Source organism: Pygocentrus nattereri, chromosome 14 (genome assembly GCF_015220715.1).
Source record: "Pygocentrus nattereri isolate fPygNat1 chromosome 14, fPygNat1.pri, whole genome shotgun sequence".
NCBI lineage: Eukaryota > Metazoa > Chordata > Actinopteri > Characiformes > Serrasalmidae > Pygocentrus > Pygocentrus nattereri.
The window spans coordinates 22,029,849-22,047,056 of record NC_051224.1 but is presented as its reverse complement, the minus strand read 5'-3'; the positions used below and the strand labels follow the sequence as shown (position 1 = coordinate 22,047,056).

The following is a 17,208-nucleotide window of genomic DNA, read 5'->3' as shown; positions in this document are numbered from 1 at the left end:
CTTCTACTTTCTAAAAGGTTCTGGGTAAATGATTAGAAACTATTTTAATTTTCCATTTTTAGTCATTTAGCTCTATTCTCACCCAGTCATTGAGGACTCCCTCACAGGTACCCTCTGGTGTTTTGCAGTCCTGTTTTTGATATAACGGGGGAAATAGGAAGTGGCCAGGCTTCTCAAAAACCAGCTCTGACAATAGCTGCATTCCAAAGCCTAGGCTGCATTTTACGGCCACTACGTCATAGCAGGCCGTTCCAAAGTGAAGGATCCACGTAGAAACGCAGCCCACGTTCTGGGTGATTTGAAGGATGCATCAGATGTTTCCTTCCCAGCCTTCGGTTAGCCACAGTTCACTGCGCAAGAACGATGCAAAAGGAAATAAACAATATAATGAAAATAACGGAAAACAAAGTTGTTGGAGCAGATTTTGTTTTAAAATGTAAGTTGTTCAGATCTTTGAATTCATCTCTACAACCTTATAAAGTGTAAAATCACTGATTAATTGAAGAATTTGTCCAAACATCATATTTTATTTAGAAGTATTTGTAAATATGTAGCTTATCGTACTACATAAGAACATCTCCATTTTCTCTCACCATTTCTCTCACGAGCTTGGCGCCACTCTGGCGACATTACCACACCAGAGCTTCAGAGTTTATGGGGATCCTGGCCACTTCTTATTTCCCACGTTATATCAAAAACAGGACTGCTAAACAGCAGAGGGCGCCCGCGAGCGAGTCAATGAATGGAAGTAAAAACAAAGAACAAAACAAAAAAGTTAAAATAATTTCTAATCACTCACAGAACATTTCTTTAGTTTTAGAAAGTAGAAGAATGCATTTCACACAAAAAAAGAAATCTTACCCATGTATTCCTTTTTTCTACAGTTAACGGGTTGTGGGCAGCAGGAGTCGGACATTACTGCTAGAGCGTTACTGGCTGTTCACGCTCACTGATGTCATGGACCTACATGAGACACCCTTGTAAACTCCTATAGCTCGAATTTAAAAGCTCTTAAAAATATAACAGCGGTGTTAAAATGTTTTATGGTGTTCTGTTTTCAGGAAATTATTGTATTCTTTTACATTAAAAGTGTTTAAGCATTTACAAACTATGATTTTACTCAAATGCTCCATATCAACCATTCATTTTGGACTTAGCGCCCTCTAGTGTTTGAGAAACCCAGAAGACATTGCAGAGTGGGAATTCTCCTCTCTACAAGTTTTGGTAGTGTTGTTTCATTTGTGTGGACGATAGGCTGCTTACTTAGGAGGAGTCTTTATAGGACAGTCCCACAGGACAGTATTTCAGCTGCAGTAGATATAGACTTCTGAAGTTGTGTTGTGAGGTCATTCTGTAGTCTGTGTCCTGCCCATATTTAGAACTCCAGGCCTAAGCAGGATTTCTATATGACAAAAATAAAGGCCATTTTCAGAAATCGCTGCCCTGTGGTAAACAAAAGCGGTCAGGGGCTCTTCATGTCTCCCGTAGTGGAGTTCCTAATATAGGACTACAGCATGACACGATATCAGAGGTCTATTCCAATCTCCCTAGAAGCTCCCTACAAAAGTGCACCACACAGGACACTCCCCAGACAGCGAGCATATATTGATCCACTGGTTTTGACTGTTTGGCACTGCTGGTTCACCCTGGGACCACCCAGATTACTGTCCTGCATACAAGCACTAACTAGTTTTTAATCTCCTCAAAAAGATTTTAGAATATTATTTTAGAAAACAAACACACAAATTTTACTGACATAAAATACTTTTATAGAAAATGTTGTTGCTGACTCAGTGCTAGATTAAAAGGATTTACTAGTTTACAATGTGCAACTAAAGAAAGGAAGTAAAAATCTGTAAATTGTTATCAGGGTCAGACAATTTAAGGGTGATTCCAAACTACAGGGAGTTAAAATGTGCGTCTCCAGCAGGGAATATAAGGGTCCTGCTTAAGGACCCTGGGAGTTCATCTTCTTGTTTCAATACTGGTTTTTAAACATTCCTCGTCCCCTTGGCCTCATCATGTCCCCTCCTTCACTTTATTAGTTCAAGTGAAGTGTTAGATGACCCCTTGGAGGGTTCAAGTGAACACAAGCGTCAACTCCAGCAGCTGAACCTAGAAACCATTGTGACTTTTTGCACCCACTTAAAACATGCAAGACAAATCTGTTTCTAATCCACAGCAGGAAAATGCTTGACATTCCTGCTGAAAACACCCACAGAAACCATTATGAGTCTGTTGGTTCTTGATGGTTTTGTAATGTGTTTTGGCTTTTTATTGGATTGATATAACAATGTAAAGGACCCTAATGGTGTAACAGGAGACTAGTAGCTGATTTTAAATGCATTTGATGGCTGTAACAGTCCTTTTTCAGCAGGGACTTCAAAACAATGACGTTAAATTTGCTAAACTGATTAAATAATCTGCTCTTCGCTGTCCCCTACTTCCACAAGTGGACACTTATGTAACAAAGGGGTGTCGCACATCAGAGTGGCGTGTTGAAATGGGAATTGCATACATATGGCAACAGTGGGCCAAAGTATTGGGAAACCTACACATCACACTTACAGCTTTTATGAATCCCATTTTAAATTGATAGACATTAATATGGAGCTGGTCCTCCTTTGCAGCTCTAACAGATTCCACTCTTCTGGGAAGCTTTCTGCAAGATATTGGAGAGTGCCTGTAGGAATTTCTGCCCATTCATCTAGAAGAGCATTTGTTAGGTCAGACAGTGATGTTGGACGAGAGGGTCTGGCTCTCAATCTCTGTTCAAGTTCAACCCAAAGGTGTTTGATGTGGTTGAAGTCAGGGCTCTGTGAGGGCCAGTCAAGTTCTTTCACACTAAACTCACCCAGCCATGATTTTATGGAGCTTGCTTTATGCACTGAGGCTCAGCCATGCTGGAACAGAATTTCCCACGTCTTGGTCAGCTAAGGTATTACTTATTCCCTTCACTGGAACTAAGGGGCATCAATCAACCCCTGAAAAACAACCCCATATCATTATCCCTCCTCCACCAAACTTTACAGCTGGCACAGTGCAGTCAGGAAGGTAACGTTCTTCTGGCATTCACCAAACCCAGACTCATCTATCAGACTGACAGCTAGAGAAGTGTGATTCATCTCTCCACAGAATAAGTTTCCACTGCTCCAGAGTCCAGTGGTGGTGCTTTACACCACTCACAATCACATTTTACAGTAATAGCACTTACAGTTGTCTGGGGCAGATCTAGCAGGACAGAAATTTCACAAGAAGTGGAATCCTATGACAGTGCCATGTTTAAAGTCACTGAGCTCATTAGTGTGACCCTCTACTGACAGTGTTTGTGAAGGGAGACTGCAAGGCTATGTGCTTAGGTTTTACCCACCTGGTAGCAATGAGTGTGTCTGAGACACCTGAGCACAATAATTAGGAGTAGTGTCCCAATACTTTTGTCTATATAGTGCAAGTACACCCTGTAACTGGTTAAGGAGGACTGTGTTAATGCACGACTGGATTAAGAAAAAGGCCTGAACCAATGACCAGATCAAAAAATACAATTTTGTGTGACTACTTATAAATATAGCCTACTGTGCTCTTGGCTTATCCCAGGAAAACAAGTAATTTATAGACAGAGAGATAATTTACAACACATTTTATTCAATAAATCAGTAGTAAAAACACAAACTAGCAGTGCAGTTCTACATTAACCTAACATCATTTTTATTTTTTACAAATGCACGAGTGGCATGTATGTCCACATTTAACAATGTTAATGTAATATCAGTTAAATTATTATGTACAACTGGATGACTGCCAGCCAAGAGTTCCCATTACCACGGTAATCATCGTCCACCGCCATTGCCTGATCCTCCACCAGCTCCGCCTCCAGACTGATCCTGAGCTCCTGACATCATCAGGAACAGAACGAGGGGTACGATATACATCCACTAGTGAGGACGAAGGGAGAAAAGGAGAACGAGAGAGAGAAGAAGAAGAAAGTCAAAGCTTATGTCTGCAGCAAAGCCTTCACTGGGGGAAAAGATCATTAAAACACGCCGAGGGAATCACAGATTAGGTGATTTGGCAAGCGATCTGATTAACCGAGTGGGGAGTTTCCCCTGAGCAGAACACCTTCAGCGTCATCCTTCCTTTTTTATCCTCTCTCTCGCCAAGTACTCTTATACCTCTGGGAGAGAGAAAGAAGGAGTGATGAGACTGAACAGCGAAGGCAAATTAATGAGGTAAGCAACATAAAGAAGGTCATAAGAATGATCTTGCGTCATATGAACAGTCACGACTAGGGTGGGCGAGATCACTGTTAATGAAGACTGTCATGATTCTCAATGTTTTAATATTTGGTTTGAGAAACTGTAACAGACACATTTTCACCATTTAAACAGCGCTATAAAATGCTATGGGCTTTATTCAGTGTTTCACATAGTATCTGCGTTCCAAAGCCTAGGCATAGCAGGTGGTTCTACAGTAAAAGACCCTTCGTATACAGCCTAGAAATGCAGCCTATGTTTGGAGTGATTTCAAGGACACAACAGATGTTTCTTTCCAGGCCTTTGGTTACTCTCAGTTCTCTGTGCACAAATTTTGGAAAACTGAGCCGTTGGAGTAGAGCTTGTTTTAAAATGTAAGTTTCTTCTTTACCTTATAAAGTGTAAAATGACTGGTTAATTAAAGCTTTCGTCCATATGTCGTATTTTACTCATTTATTTTTATTTATATATTTATGTATCGCTGTTGTTGGAAGAAAACCTCTTATCTTCAAAATGATAACTTTACAGGAAAAAGGAAGAAACCTACTTTATTTACTTTTTTACCCACTTTACTTTGCCTTCCACCCAATGGCCGCTGTGATAGGCTTCAGCACACCCCCGCAACCCTGAGGGAGAAGCAGCTTAGAAAATGTGTGTGTGTGAGTGAAAAAGGAAGATACGAGGTTTTCTTCCGTCAGCAGCGATATGTAGTTTATCGTACTACATAAGATCATCTGGTCCGTTTCTGTGAAGTTCCCTCACGAGTTTGGTGATGTCACCACGCAGCCTCCTTAGGACTGTTCCATTTGTGTGACCAATAGGCTACTAAGGAGGAGTCTTCATAGGACAGTCCTACCGAAGACCCGCACTACCTCGGCTGCAGCCTAGGCTTTGGAACGCTGCTACTGTGTTGCACTACATCCAGATAAACTCTGCTCTTTGTGCCTCCTGGCACATTTGAGATTTTCAAACCTTCTGACAAAATGTCAGGAGATCTTCACCAACTGGTAGCCCTGCTTTTAATGAAGCCTGCAGCTGGTCAGTGTTTAAATACAGATGATACTTATATACTTAGAAAAGCCTGCAAGACGATATCGCCCACCCCTTATATTTACAAGTACTCAGGATTACTGGTGATGCTCAGTGATTTCCCCTCAGTGAGAGAACTGTTCATTTGATCATGACCCAACAGGACACTAAACAAACAAACGTAAGCAAGCAAAGCAACACAGAATGTGAAATTCAACGAGAGGACCCACCCAGTTCATATGTGCACAAGCACGCACTCACACACCCTCACAGAAACACAACGGGGCTGGGATGGTTACCGGTTTTAAAGATATACTGGCATATAAAACCCCATGTTGGTGATTATTTTAATAATTGACAGCTCTGTATGATTATTATTATCTATATATAAATGTCTTAAAATAGCCACATTGGAAGTAAATAGCCTACTAGAGCTCGGCTGATATATCTATTGGATGAAAATATTGGGCAATTTTGAGTACCCATGGTTTTTTGGAAGACCCATGACTCAGACAGCATCAATTATGATTCATAAGGAGGAAACCTGAGACCAAGCAGGTAATTATGGTCCTGGAAAGCAGGGACTGTATTCACGAAAGCTTTCTTAGAGAAAAAACTGCAAAGGTTCTTAAGATAAACACTTAAGACGTTCCCAAGCATGCTCTTAAATGTAATTCCTGAAAGAAAAAAAAAAACTTTAGTTCTCAAATATTCTCTTAAAATAAACAATTTCCTTAAAATGTTAAGATCTTGATTGTTTTCTTATAGGCTGTGTTGCATTTGACAGCTTCCCATAAATGATGAGATACATTTTTAATTTGTATTTTTCAGAACTGTTATTTCTATTAGTTCAATCCAAAAGGAGCAGAATTGAGGAACCGAGCGTTTAAAAAAATTAGCAAACAAAAACTGGAGGTGATGGTGCAAGAAACAGCCAAGAGGAAAACATCCTCATAGGAAAGTGAGCGATAAGGATGAGGAGCAGCAGAGGCAGCACCTGTGATAAATGTAGACACTCACCTCATCAACTCTTACAGCCTAAGTCAAGTATGAGGCTCTCGTTAGCTTAAGAAAACATTTAAGAACATATTGTTTTCAGGAATAGCACTCGCTCTTAGAATCCTTCTTAAGAAAATAGTTTGTTTTTTTTTAAAAAGAGAATTCTTAAGTTATTCAGAGTGTACCAATTTTTTGTAACTCCTTTCTTCAGAATGAAGGTAAGAAAATGTTTCTTTCTTAAAACCCTTTCGTTAAATCCAACCCCTGGTGTCCAGGTTAGCTGGGCGACTTCCCTGCTTAAACATGGTTAAACTAACGTCAGCATGTATGTAATGTATCCAAACCTAAACTTTATTACTAAAATACCACAAAACATGAAGAGAAATAATGAAAAAAAAGAAAATAAGACACCACTGACAGAACACAGCACCATAAGGAATTTGGGATAGGCCCAACCTTTAGTGCTCCAGTAATTATATTATTTAAGACTGGGAGATTCTGCTATTACAGAAAAATAGTACACACTTGTTTAACAAACTACTGAAGAGCAGAACTAAGAATTTACTGTGCATTTTAAAAATCTGCAGTAAATTCTCATTTTGGCCATTGATATTATTGTGACCATCCCATCACACCGTCCCATCCCTAAGAACACACACACACACACACACACACACACACACACACACACACACACACCGTGTGAAGTGAACAGAGGAGTGACAGTAACCAAATAAGCTATAGTGAGACTTCAGTACTTGAAATGCATGGGAATCAGCTCTGCTCTCTGGCGCCCCCTGCTGGGGGCTGTGCTGAACTGGTGGCCATGAGGAACACTGCACCTCCCAGAATCAAATACCACTGGAACACAGCACAAACCAGCACAGAGTAAACACGCAGCACAGCACACAACATACACTAAAACCTCAGCTCAGTCAGGGGCAGGAAGGTTAGTGATGATTGGAAGATCCACACAGGACACTGGGAGTTAGTCTGGGCTTTCAGCTCAGTGCAGAGCAGCTGAACATTCTCCATCAGGGTTGGTGTGAAGACTGCTGGTCAAAGCAGACAATCTTGCCTAACTAGTAGCTAACGAAAAGATAATTTGGAGACGAATGGACTTATTTGCACTTATAAGGTTTCCTGATACGTTTAAACTGCAACAAGACTGTCAAACCCTAAAAAGCTGCGAGGATGAAGTCGCTTCTCATTTATCAGCTTCTTGTTCGAATTTTCCCGTTCCTCCTTAAATGGTGCTGCCGTTACATGCTGGCACCTCAGGAACCATTTAAGGTGGAGCGGGAAAATTCGAACAAGAAAGTGGCGAATGAGAAGCCGTCAAGACTTCAGCCTGAAAGAGATTTTACAAGAAACAATCCTAGTTTTGAGTAAAAAGTTCTTAAATTGTTCATTTTTTTCAAACTCTGAAATCACAGCCTTTTCTTTTTAATGTGGCGCTACTGCTTTGCTAGTTGATTCTATCCAATCTAAAATAATACTGTGATGTAGTCATACAGCATGAAAACAGCTTCAAGTATCGCAATGTTAGTTTGCTGTATTGCCCACCCTTTGTGTAAAGGGAGGGGGGGGGGGCACTTTCTAGACTCCCAACAATCTTGTAGATGTTTGTTGAAGAATGTTGGAGAATGTTGGGTCAGCGTGCTCTGGGCTTTAGCTGAGGCAAGAGGAAGTGACCACAGAGCACACAAGCCAGTCAGAGCCAAGAAAACAACCACACAGTCACAGACACCACAAAGGCCAAAACGAAAGCACAAACCAAACACAAACATTGAAGCTAAAACTAAGACAGTCAGACTCAGTACAGTCATAACTCCACAGACAGGAATGCAAACAGTCATGACGTGAAAATGGGGTGAAATCGGGGATGAATGACAAATTAACAGAACACACAGGTTGTTAAAAACTCGCTCCCAACGAGCACATTTACATTTAAAGATCCATTTCTTAGTGCAAGAGTTTGATAAAAAGGCCCAGCGGCCTTAAAAGATTAGGATGCCATTTACTTCTCAATATTCATCACATACTCTTCACACTGTGAAAGATGCAAATACTCACATATTTGGCAAAGAAGGATTTCTGCTCCTGAGGTTTTCCCTTCTTGTCCATTTCTTGCTCCATTTTTTCAATATACAGAGCCGTCTCTGGGCTACAGAAACAGCAGGTGGGAAAGGCTCTAAAATCAGCTCCATTTCTCTGCGCTTAGTGTAAAAATAATGTACTGAGATGCACCACTGATCTGCAAGCAGTGATTCACAGGCATTGATTTCAGAATACTACAGGGAGATTCCCTAGAAAGAGGCCCCGAATATTCTGTAATAACTCTCTCGAGGACGAAGCAATCTGGACACGGAGCTTCAAACAAGCTGGGATGCCCCTGTGTCAGAGTGATGAGGTGGGCACCGGACAGCCGTTGCAATGTTTAACCACTCCAATGCTTGCCAATACATTCAGGAACATGGAGCGCTGCGTCAAAATGTGTCTGGCAGAAAACGGAGATCACTTCCAGCATTGCATGTAATGCAATCGAATACACATACGTAAAGGGTACGTAGTGTAGTTTTTGGGTTCAGATTGCTTCATCAGGAGTTTAACAGAATATCTGGGGCCTCTTTAGAGTGAATCACCCAGTAGAACTGATGAGATTTGATTATAATACCAATAAAGAAAGTGCTTGCTCATTTTTGGGCAAAATAAAATTCTTTAGCTATTTTCAAATGTAAAAATCATATTATATTTTTATATATATATATATATATATATATATATATATATATATATATATATATATATATATATATATATATATATATGTGTGTGTGTGTGTGTGTGTGTGTGTGTGTGTGTGTGTGTGTGTGTGTGTGTCTATGATATATATAATTTATATAAAATGTCTATAAACCTCTACTCCATAAACAGTTACTCACATTGCATTTTAGTGTATTTTTAAAAATGATTAACACCAAAACAACTGAATCAAATTGAATCAGTAAAATGTCAGAGTTAATAATGCACTGAATCATTTCCTACAAAATCGTAATTGAATCAAATCTCTGAGGTCAGAGCTTTACATTATTACTCAGCACTGACCCTTGCACAGTTTGGTAGCTTTTGTGAAGCTGAAATACCTGTCTATGTTGAACCTGCTTCATGAGACAGGTTCACTTGGATTGATCGATGCATGCACTCGGTTAATGTGTGAGAGATGCTCCTGACTTGTGTGTTATACAGAAATAAAGAGGCAGAGATATAAAAACGTAGCGTTCTAAGACAGCAAAGACTTTTGTGTGTGTGTTTTACTCACGCTGGTGCGTTAACTGGTGCCATTACACCGATTGTTGTGTTAAAAATTTCCAGGTCCACCTCGTCCTCGACTTCCGCCCCCCGGCATGCACTAGGCACGGTTACTATAGAGACACCTATAAGGTAGCCGCTGACATCAGTGTGCAAAGTAATGACATCACTGAGGTGGGACTCCACAAGAGAGCACTAAAGCAGGAAAGAGGGAAGGCATTAAAAAGGCATTTATTTAGATTTTATTTTCAATTGAACCTACATTTCCAGTTACTTATTTTTCCTACTGGCTGTTCACTTTCATTTTGAAAAAAATCCTTAGAAAAATGTAAACATATTTATAAATATATATTAAATGTACATAGATAAATATCCAGTTCCTTAAAATGGCTCATATTCTACACTTTTCCCTCATGACATTAGACACAGACATAATTCATGACCATTTTTGAACCCCTTTATGCCTTAGAATCAAACAGATTCTGTGTTTTTGATACTGTGCCTAAGACTGGTGTATGTAAATTAGCTCTGTCCTGATTGGCTGCTTTGTATTGCACCTGATTCCAACAACAGTTCAGGCTGAAACACTCTTTAAAACGTCAGTGTGAATAGGTGGGGTTAAACACGAGGTTAGGTGTACATGTGCTGCTTTTCTTTATGGACTGTAAAGCGATCAGTACTTATTTAAGCTTAAACACATTTAAAAAAAACTCAAATTTACTGAAAAAGGCTTCGTTTTTATCCTTTTTAAGGACAATTAGAAATGAAAAAGGGTTTTGAATGTATTCAAATATACATCAGGTCATACACTCTGCCACACATATCGGTAATAAAAACAACAACAACAACACTTCAGCGTCTGCAAACATACTTGTAAAAAATGTAAAAATACAAATTAGATGGTTTGTAGACCTACAGCTCTGATGAAGGCGGTGAGGTAGCCCTCTAACTGTCTGTCTGTCTGCCTGTCGGATTGCAGGGAAACCCTGGGCACTCGGATCCTGTACAGTCCATCTACCGCTGCAACGTCCTGACCACAGAAACATCAGTTCAGAGACTCAACAAACACACAACATACTCATCTTTAAAGTGTTTGATGTCTGAAGTTTGCTTCTTAAATTGTGTTTTTGTCCATGTTTATAGACAACAGCATGTCACAGAGTCAGAACCAACACTAGTCTACTAGAGATTACTCAACAAATTTAGGCAAGTCTGTCTAAATTTACATTTAGATAAAGTATTTGGCAGACACTCCTATCCAGAGCAATGTGATATTTAATTACATTTACAAAGGTAGGTGAATGCAAAATTAGGAGTCTTGCCCAAGGCCTCTTTATTAGTACAGTTTAGTTACTTTGCCTGAGCAGAAAATCAAATCCCAGGCTGCTGTGTGGAGGGTTTAGGCTTGCAGATTGCACTATGCAGACTGGGGTAGACTACCATTCAAAAGTCTGAATTCACCAATATATCTGGCAAAAAATGACAAAACTGAGCTGAACTTGATATTGTGGCAGTTATGGCTCAGTCTGATTTGGTCAGACTACACATTTGGCAAATGGTATTGGGTTAACTTCGGGCTGATTCCAGGTTATTTAGCTGTTCTTCTGTCATAGCTGCTGACTGAAAAGCTGCTCAGTGGTGATGAAAGTTTAGGAATTTAGTGTAAGGAGCTGGAGAATGAACGGCTGGCTGTGCAGTGAGTGGGTGCAGCTTGTTACTCGGCTGTAGCAACAAGCTGTTGGTTAAGGAGACAAAAACTGGCGGAAGGAACTGTGAATATTAAATGTGTTCATGGCACAGTTCATTAATTTCTTAAACAAATAATTAATAACTATCCTCTAAATATCTTGGCATTTTCTGGTCAAATTTTCAATGTTCTAAGGTGTTGTTAGTTATTTAAGCCACAGAACACTCGAGGAGTGTGTTATCACCAATAACATCATGGCTGCGATGATCTACAGCGACCGAATCACAGCCGTCATGTTACTGGTGATAACACACTCCCTCTTGTGTTCTACTGCTTAAATAACTAATAAAACCTTAGGCCATTGAAAATTTGACCAGATATCTGACCACAGATATTTAGAGGATAATTATTACAACTGCTTCAGTCTACATTGTTATTACTGAATAAAATAACAGTGATTATTATGTCTGATTACAAACCTTTGAACTGCACTACACATAAGGTTGTATTACTTGTTGGCTACACTAGGAGCTCTAGCGCAAAACCAAAAAAGCAAACTTCAGACACCAAACATGTCTTGACTGATCGAATACATTTTGGGTGAGAAGGTAAAACTGCATACATTTCATTTTTTACAGAATTACTCCTTAAGTCTCTTTTATATGTATGTATAAACACATTGTATGTTCTGAACAGGGGTCGTTACCTTCAGTAAGCTCCTGTCCTTCTCCGAGAGCAGCGCCTGAGAGAGAAAGACACCGTTCTCTCTGCCGGCCTTCAGCTGTATGTTCCCACGAGCCCGAAACCTTGGCACATCATCTTAAGAGAAATATCACAATTACTCTCAACCAGCTCTAGTCCTTCATCTACCTGCTCTGCACAGGTTCATGTTCTTCAGCAACCAAGTCACATAATTAGCCATTGGTTAAGTCTTTCTGGAGCTGAATCAGGTGTGTTAGAGCAGGGCAACACCAAACAAATTGAACTGGAGGTGGTAAAAATTATTCTGAAATATTCCCGTTCCTCAACAAACCCGCTCATCATCTTTGAACAGAGAAGAGCTGGGTGATATGGCAAAAATGCAATATTATCATAGCTCAAAAGATTTCCTTATACAGGGTAAGTCATGATATTTTTCTGAATCCACATATTTGTATTTAACATTTTATATACTGAGCTGCACTAAATCCAAACACTGAAGTAATTATGGGCCCAATCCCATTTCTTATTTTCACCCCTACCTCTTGTTTCCGAGGATCACCTTGCCTCTTGGAACTGAGTTACAAGGTGTAGTGGTTAAGGTCCTCCTCTGTGAAATGGGAACCTCATATAATAAACAACAGTAGTTCATTAACGGCTACTAGCGCTGCTCTGTAGGCGACCCTGCCAGTCTGCAGTGACAGCAGAGGAGGGTAAAGTTCAGCTCCTCACTGCTGGGCTTTAGTTACATTTAGGGAATCATATGTCTTCAAAGAGGGGGGCAATTATTTATCACCCACCCCTAATTCTCCAGTAATGCAAAGCTGAAGTCATTTATTCGCCAGCTTCTTGTTCCAATTGTCCCATTCCACTACAAACGGTAGCAGTTTCATTCAGAACTGCTGAACCATTTAAGGTGGAATGGGAAATTTAGCTGGCTAGCTACCAGACATCATTATACTCTGTTTGGAGGGTCATGTAGCCCCAACACTTCACCCTACCACTCTCTCTCAACAACAAATGGGACATCCTACCCCGAAGCGTGAATATTGTTCCAAAATGGAACGATAAGGGCCACGTGGTAGGAACGAGGGGTGAATGAGACTGGGCCTTGCTGTCTTTGTAATCAAACATGCAGTTGGGAAGTGTTTATAAAGATATAAACAAGATACTCAGACATGCTTTTTGAGACATATTGGGACTTAAATTTATAACTCTAAATATTGTCATATTGCCCAGTCCTGGTTCTGAGACATAAACATGTGCTGTGACTGTACAGACCCCTTTGCTTCTCTCTGGCTGGATCAAACTCTTACTCACCCACTTCAAATGAGTGCTCCAGTGGTACAGAGAACCCGGTTATGTCTGACTCCACGTTGTCCACCACCTGCAGAGATTCACAGTCAAAATTCAGTCAGCACACAGCTAGGTACACACTTCTGAAGAGCAATGAGAGTCTGTTCAACTAAAGAACCACAAGAAGAACAACAAAGCAGAGGCGCTTTGTATATAAATACACACTAATCAGGCATAACATTCTGACCACCTCCTTGTTTCTACAGTCATTGTCCATTTTATCAGCTCCAGCTGTGTGTTGTGCTGGTCTGAGTGGATCAGGCACAGCAGTGCTGCTGGAGTTTTTAAACACCTCAGTGTCACTGCTGGACTGAGAATAGTTAATCCAAACAAAAATATCCTGTGGGCAGCGTCCTGTGGGCAGCGTCCTGTGGGCACTGATGAAGGACTAGAGGATGACCAACCAGCACCAGATGAGCTATCATCTCTGACTTTACATCTACAAGGTGGACCGACAAGGTAGGAGTGTCTAATAGAGTGGACAGTGAGTGGACACAGTGTTTAAAAACTCCAGCAGCACTGCTGTATCTGATCCACTCACACCACCACCACATGAGTGTTACTGGAGTGCTGAGAATGATCCACCACCCAAATAGTACCTGCTCTGTGAGGGTCCATGGGGCTCCTGACCACTGAAGAACAGGGTAACAGATGGACTACAGTCTGTAACTGTAGAACTACAGAGTGCAGCTATACAGTAAGTGGAGCTGATAAAGTGGGCAGTGAGTGTAGAAACGAGGAGGTGGTCAGAACGTTACGGCTGTATATGATTCATCGCATTTGTGACCCTACAGAAAAATGTGATACACACAGAAAGACATTTCTTTGTATTGCTAATCCAGGTAGAGGCTGGCGGCGACTGCAAGGCGCCAAGTACCCACAACCCTATTTCAAATATTCCGTTTAAACGCTGAGCAGTTAAAGATCCAGCAGCTGCTGTGTTCCGGCGGCTGAGCTGTCGCAGTTACTGCTGCACCGTTTAAGGTGGAACGGAAAAATTCGAAGACGAAGCCGCTGAATAGGAAGCCAAGCCGACCTCAGCGTCGCTACAGTTACACAGCAAGAGTTTAACGGTTAGCACCCAGTTAATCACAGACAACCTCCACTCACCCTTCGGCCATTATTACAGTCTCCAAACTGCATGTAAAAGCCGACAATACTGATGGAAATGATCGCTATAAACGACGAGCTGAGCGGAGCCATTCCGTCCGCACTCGGCACAGGAAACACTTCACGTACGAGACGGAAGTAGAGTTATTTTGGAAGACCAAAGCAAAACAAGACGTCCAATATTAATAGTTCAGAATTCAATTTAGACCTTTAATAAAGAACAAGGGCATTTATTTCACAATAAATGGTATTTCATAAAGCTTGGCCAACAGACAAACCTTTAAATGGGAATTTCGCCGAATTTCACCGTAATTCAGTTGTTTAGACGTTTTAAAATCTATTTTTATTTTAACAATCATGAAAATGTGCCGCTCCAGTTACAATTAAACATACAGATTTATATCGAACCTATGAAAATAAAAGGGCAGTCCACGCATGAGTGAATGAATGAATATATAAATAAATAAAAATAAAATAAAATACATTTAACAGGAATATAAAGTCCTTCAGGTATATTATGTGTGTTGCTCAAAGCAGTGCCAGCTGTAAACAGAGTCATTCAGAGGGGTTTGGTGTGAAACGCTCTGTTCAGGAGAAACTCGCTGAGTCAGAGCTGTTAACAGTGCTGGTGATAGGAACCAGACGTCCACCTCTAAAAGCTCCTTCACAGAAAGTTATTATAGGAGATGGTTATGAATTCAGTGCCTGCTGTTTGGTATGTGTGTGTACCAGAATGTGTAATGTTTTCATGGACAAATTTAAACAGGAAAATTGGAGTCTAAATTTTATATTATATAGTTACTATATCGTATTATATGGAATATAGTAATTCTATACAATATTACATTTTGACTAAGAAAGCTTTTTTTATTTAACTGAAATTTTAAATTAAATCACATGGGTTTTCTTATTAATACATAGAAACCCAGCCTGTCTGCTAGCGAATAAAAAAGATTTTAATCTGCTCTGCCACTGACAGCAGAGGGTGGTAGTGAATCACTCAGTGGCTCTTTGGAGGATAATGTTCAACATGTGGGTGAAAGACGGTGAAGATCGGATTCAGACAAACTGGCCAGCTCATCTGCACTGGCCTGGTCTTCAGTGACAATGTATGGGATTTTCACATTTAATTGATGCTTTCTATGTAATTTTTTTGCATAATTCAGTTGTTTATACTTTTTTTTTTTTTACATTTTTTATTCAATCAATCATGTAAATGTGCAGCTCCAGTTACATCTTTGAAGAATTAAAGATACAGATTTATACTGAACCTATGAAAATAAAAGGACAGTCCACACATGAATGAATGAATAAATAAATGAATGAATAAATAAATAAATAAATAAAACAGGTATATGAAGTCATACAAGTATGTTATCTATCTTACGTCAGTCTCTTCAGTGACAATGTATGGGCTTTTCAGATTTAATTGATACTTTATATGTTAATCTTTATGGTGATCTCAGCCCTGTGATTTTAAAGTCTGTACATGGCACGTCTAAGCAATGTAAAGTACTCTTCAGTTCTACCTGTTTGTAGTCCAGGCCGATGTCACAGACTGTCATGCTACTGATTTCAGTCTCCTAAATTCTGTGCTCTTTTCTCTCTCTGTGTGTTTTAAGACAGAGCTGTCCAGATTTAGACTGACTGAATTTTCCCTCAGTCAAATAAAATACAGATCTGCCTGATCATTTGCGCTGGGCATTGAAATTTGATAGTTTTACAGGACTGATCAAATTTCTTCAGTATGCTACTGCATATTAAAAATGATTTGTTATTAAATATCAAATTATATAGTCTTATTAGCATCCATGCAATAAGATGCACACTTGTTCCTGAAGGCATAAGCAATGGACATTTCTGTCTTTTATGGTCAACTCCCTGAAGGCCAACGCCAAGAAAATGAGAAGCTTAATCCCGCAGGCCATGTGGGCCCTCAATCAGGACAACAGCTAGGACTATTTATACCCCCACACACACATTTAACTGGACTACTACACAATACCCATACACTCCATACACAATACATTTGGCTATATCTTTAAGTATTTATAATACACAGAGATTCACTTGAAAGAGGCCCTGAATATTCTGTAGTTACTCCCTCTAGGACGAAGCAATGTGAACCAAACAATGTGCAATGAGTTTCGCAGTATAAGGAGCTTCAAACAAGCCAGCATGTCCCTATGTCAGAGCAATGAGGCAGGCGCTGGACAGCCATCATGACATTTAACCTCCGTTTGCAGCTTCCAGATCCAGACCCCTGTACCTCATCATGTGTCTGGCAGAAACTGGAGGTCACTTCCAGCATTGCACGTAATGCAATGGCTTACACATACGTCAATGTAGCGTGTTTTTTTATTCAGATTGCTTCATCCTAACAAGGAGTTACAACAGAATATTAGGGGCCTCTTTTGAGTGAATCTCCCTGTATTGTCAAACCCCTTTCATTCTACCACCTCCTGCTGGTTTACATACATGTGCACACATCTGCACTTTACATAAACAGATGCTTATATCTTATTATATCCATATACTATTACATTTTATATTCTTTTTCCACTTCTATATTATTCTTTGAGTATATTCTGTTTTTCAGGTTTATGGATTGTCATATAAACGTTTCACTGAACGTTATACATCTGCATTTGTCTGTGTGTGTGAGACCAATAAAGCTTGATTTCATATTTAATGATTCTCAGCCTCACTTCTTACTGACTTTATGTGTAGATACAATGGAAAAAAAACCAGAGCAATCAAACATCT

At 40.0% G+C, this 17,208-nt stretch overlaps 1 protein-coding gene across 2 annotated transcripts; it reads right to left on the bottom strand.

The window, feature by feature from the left end:
- Nucleotides 1-3,681: 3,681 nt before the first annotated feature.
- On the bottom strand, nt 3,682-14,580 carry emc10 (ER membrane protein complex subunit 10). 2 transcript variants are annotated; one of them, XM_017710371.2, is made up of 8 exons: nt 14,443-14,580; nt 13,297-13,363; nt 11,984-12,096; nt 10,507-10,620; nt 9,601-9,785; nt 8,355-8,445; nt 7,037-7,139; nt 3,682-3,932 (listed from the first exon to the last, which is right to left on the bottom strand). In XM_017710371.2, exons 1-7 carry the CDS (start codon nt 14,533-14,535, stop codon nt 7,053-7,055), a joined length of 750 nt encoding a protein of 249 aa, XP_017565860.1. In that variant the 5' UTR covers nt 14,536-14,580; the 3' UTR covers nt 3,682-3,932; nt 7,037-7,052. The 2 variants fall into 2 exon arrangements, with proteins under 2 accessions (XP_017565860.1, XP_017565859.1); XM_017710370.1 differs by lacking the exon at nt 7,037-7,139.
- Between the last annotated feature and the right edge of the window lie 2,628 nt (nt 14,581-17,208).